The following is a 3527-nucleotide window of genomic DNA, read 5'->3' as shown; positions in this document are numbered from 1 at the left end:
GTTCTTCTTCATATCATTTTCTGTGACAGCAAATCGAATTACAAGTTTGTCTCTGCAAGCAGACGAGAACGGAACGCGTTGCCATTGTCAACAGAACTCGTATCAGGCTTAACCATTCCAACTTATTCCGTCGCTTTTATATTTGAATTTACGTTCGAGCGTCATCCTTCCATTCGCTCTCTCACATAAGCTCTGGCGGATCGGCTCTGGCTCAAAAATCGCACACAAACAGCTGACAAACCACGTTTGCCGGTTCCAACTTCTTACTTGTGTTAAGCGAACGCTATCGCTTTTGTCGATTTGTCGCCCGCCAGCGACCTCTATCGAATCCGTTTAATGGCCCTTTTTTTTCTTGTCATTTTTTTTTTTTTCGTGCCGTCGATCGAATCTTTTTTTCTCTCCCGTCCGTCTTACTATTATCAATTAGTTAATTTGGTGAAATATTTCGGCGAATTTCTCTGAAAAATCTTCGTTCGTAATAAGCGACGTTTACGAATATCTCCCGCCAAATTCGGACCCACGTGGTTGTCGTCTTGGTAGTTCGGTTCGTTATGTCTACCATCCAGAGACGAATCTCGGAAGAATTTCCCGTTCGCAAGGCGAGAAACGTTAAACGTAAGTCGAAAACGTTCGACGACGAGAATCGTTTGAGTAATAGTCCGTCTAAAAAGAGGTTTTCGATTAAAACGACGTCGGATGACGATTCCCGTCCGTTGGATGCGGAGAAGACGTCAAAGGAGTCTGCTTTGTCTGGCTTTCGGGAAGCTAAAAAAGCCTTACATTCGTCCGTTCCCGTTCGTTTTTTAGAAAGGGACGTCGAGAGTCACCAGTTATTGGAATTCTTAAGAAATTGCTTGGAAAATAAACAGTCCGGCAGTTTGTATATATCTGGAGCACCGGGAACGGGCAAAACCGCTTGTTTGACCCGATTGTTTGAAAGTCGAGAGATAAAACGTCCGTTCGAGTATGTTTATGTTAATTGTATGTCGTTTAAACAGTCGACGGCAGTTTATCAGAAAATCGCCAAAGAACTAGATTACAAAGCTCGAGATTTGTCTCAGAAAACTGTGGTTAGCTTCTTAGAAAAGAAAATCGTTACGTCTAATGTTATGATCGTTCTTGTTTTGGACGAGATCGACCAATTGGATAGTAAGAATCAAGAAGTTCTTTATACTCTCTTCGAATGGCCGTGTTTACAAAATTCCAAACTTGTCTTGGTCGGAATAGCTAACGCTTTGGATTTGACCGACCGAGTCTGCCGCGTCTGCACGCTTACGGGTGTAGACCGAAACTGTTGCATTTCCGGCCGTACACTCACGGACAGATTCTTTCCATCTTGGAAGACAGACTGAAAGACGTGAGGGCAAATGCCCAGATTTTTAAACCCGCCGCACTGCTCCTCTGTGCCCGTAAGATTGCCGCTTCTTCGGGCGACATTCGGAAGGCACTGGACGTGTGCAGGAGGGCAATCGAAGTCGTCGAGGCAGAGGGCGGACGGAGAGTGTTGAAGGTTTCTTCGGATAATGGATGCAATCCCGGCAGTTCCAAACGATTATCCAGTGTAAATGAATCCTGTAAGCAAGTTGACGTAAGCCATATCAATAGCGTTTTTAATGAAATTTATGGATCTAGAGCTGTATTGACTTGTATTTCAAAGGAAAGCAATGGTGGTGGTATTCCTCTCCAACAAAAGATAATTCTTTGTACATTGTTGCTTGTGATTAAAATTACCAAAACAAGAGAAGTGACCCTTGGAAAACTTTACGGTGTATATTCGCAAATCTGTCAGAAGCGTCAGATGTCTACTCTGGATCAGATGGAGTATTGCGGTACGTGCTCCCTCCTCGAATCGCAGGGACTTGTCAATATGAAGAAAAGTAAAGACGTGAGATCTTCAAAAATTTCATTAAAAGTAAATGAACAGGAACTGGAATACATCATGCAAGATCGCACACTTCTGACATCAATCTTAAATGATTCTAATATCAATGTGAAAAAATCTTAAACTTTTATTAACGTATTCTTTTAAAGACACTTTTGTAGTTTAAAGGTGTTTATATTTTACGATCATTTTTAATTATTCTTAATCAATGTATTTTAGACACTATATATGTGAATTGATAATTTATTTAAATAATTATCACTATTTTAATATTTAATTTTATGCACTAAATCATTGCATTTAGAACTTTTATGTTTTTAATGTGTAATTATATATTTTGTATAAATAGAATAAAAGTTTATTTTCGAATGTTTCAAGTGAAATAGTTACTGTATTTTTTCTCTTATAAAGCCCACTTTTTGTATTTAAAATTTATTTAAGAATTAGGATGTGTGTGAAGAATATTTTTTCCCAAAAAAATCTAAGTGAAAAATGTGATGCAACCAATATAACAGTACATCTTAAAGTGAAAAATACAGTAAGTTTTAACTAATTAACCTCATCAGACTTTTTATTTCCAAATTTAAAGAAAGACATTAAAGCTATTTGCTGGCAGTTGATAAATTGAGTGAAATGTTTTGTGGCACAGTGGTTAGAATCAAAGAGCACCAGTTTCTACCAGAAGGAAAATATGGGGAAAATGTTTTAACTTGAACATGTTGAAAAATAGTTCTAAATTCAATTTGCCATCTCTTTATTTACATTTTTTCAGGAACTTTTTGAACAGTTCCCATAATATAGATACATGTTGTAAAACAAGCAGGTAAGTGAGATACTTTAGAGTTTAAGGTCACTTCATTTCCTGTTTATTGATTCATATTGTTACTGTTGCATTTAATGATACACAGGCAGTCCCCAACTTTCAGACAATGTATACACATACCAAATTTCCCAAAAAATTGAATAATAGAGTCACACATTATAGAGTTCTGTTCTCAATGTTTCCATGCATAAAACATTTAAAATATTAAAATCATAAATTAAACAATATTGTCTGTTTAGACCAGTGTTTCTCAAAGTGGGCGATAACGCCCCCTTGTGGGCAGTGAGTAAATCTAGGGGGGTGCTGGATGCAGGGTACTGAACGGCGACCAAAGGCAAAAGTTGGGGTCACTGACAGCCGTTCCCTTTCCTCTGTTAAACGGATAAGAGGAAACATTGAGTTTAATGGTTCCCAGATGTTGAGAACAATGTACAGTAAGGGTACAAAGTGTGAGATTCATAGAAAAGTTTACCTAAGGCCGCAACTCCACTAGCCGTAAAAGGGCCGTAAAACCCCTCACCGTAAAAGCTTTTAATCACGTGACCATGATATTTTATGCCTGAGCAGGTCGTAAAACCAACGTAAAAGCGAGTTGAACAGTGCTCAACTCGCTTTTACGTTGGTTTTACGACCTGCTCAGGCATAAAATATCATGGTCACGTGATTAAAAGCTTTTACGGTGAGGTTTCGGCCCTTTTACGGCTAGTGGAGTCACGGCCTAAGACTATTTCCAATCCTTTGTCACACAAGAGAAAATGGGCTAGGTTGGGTATAACTATGGAACAAAGGGGGCGGTGGATCGAAAAAGTTTGGGAATCACTG

At 38.7% G+C, this 3527-nt stretch overlaps 1 protein-coding gene across 1 annotated transcript; it reads left to right on the top strand.

Annotated features, from left to right (window-relative positions):
• The first annotated feature begins 370 nt into the window (after window positions 1-370).
• Window positions 371-2159, top strand: Cdc6 (Cell division cycle 6). Its single transcript, XM_067284751.1, is given in 2 exon segments — window positions 371-1251; window positions 1254-2159. Coding segments are annotated over 2 exon segments (1452 nt in total). The 5' UTR covers window positions 371-551; the 3' UTR covers window positions 2006-2159.
• Window positions 2160-3527: the final 1368 nt, after the last annotated feature.

This window comes from Centruroides vittatus, unplaced genomic scaffold (assembly GCF_030686945.1).
Source record: "Centruroides vittatus isolate TY-2023 unplaced genomic scaffold, ASM3068694v2 scaffold_1444, whole genome shotgun sequence".
Taxonomy (NCBI): domain Eukaryota; kingdom Metazoa; phylum Arthropoda; class Arachnida; order Scorpiones; family Buthidae; genus Centruroides; species Centruroides vittatus.
Note: the sequence above shows the minus strand (reverse complement) of the source record. Positions and strands in the feature narration are given on the sequence as shown.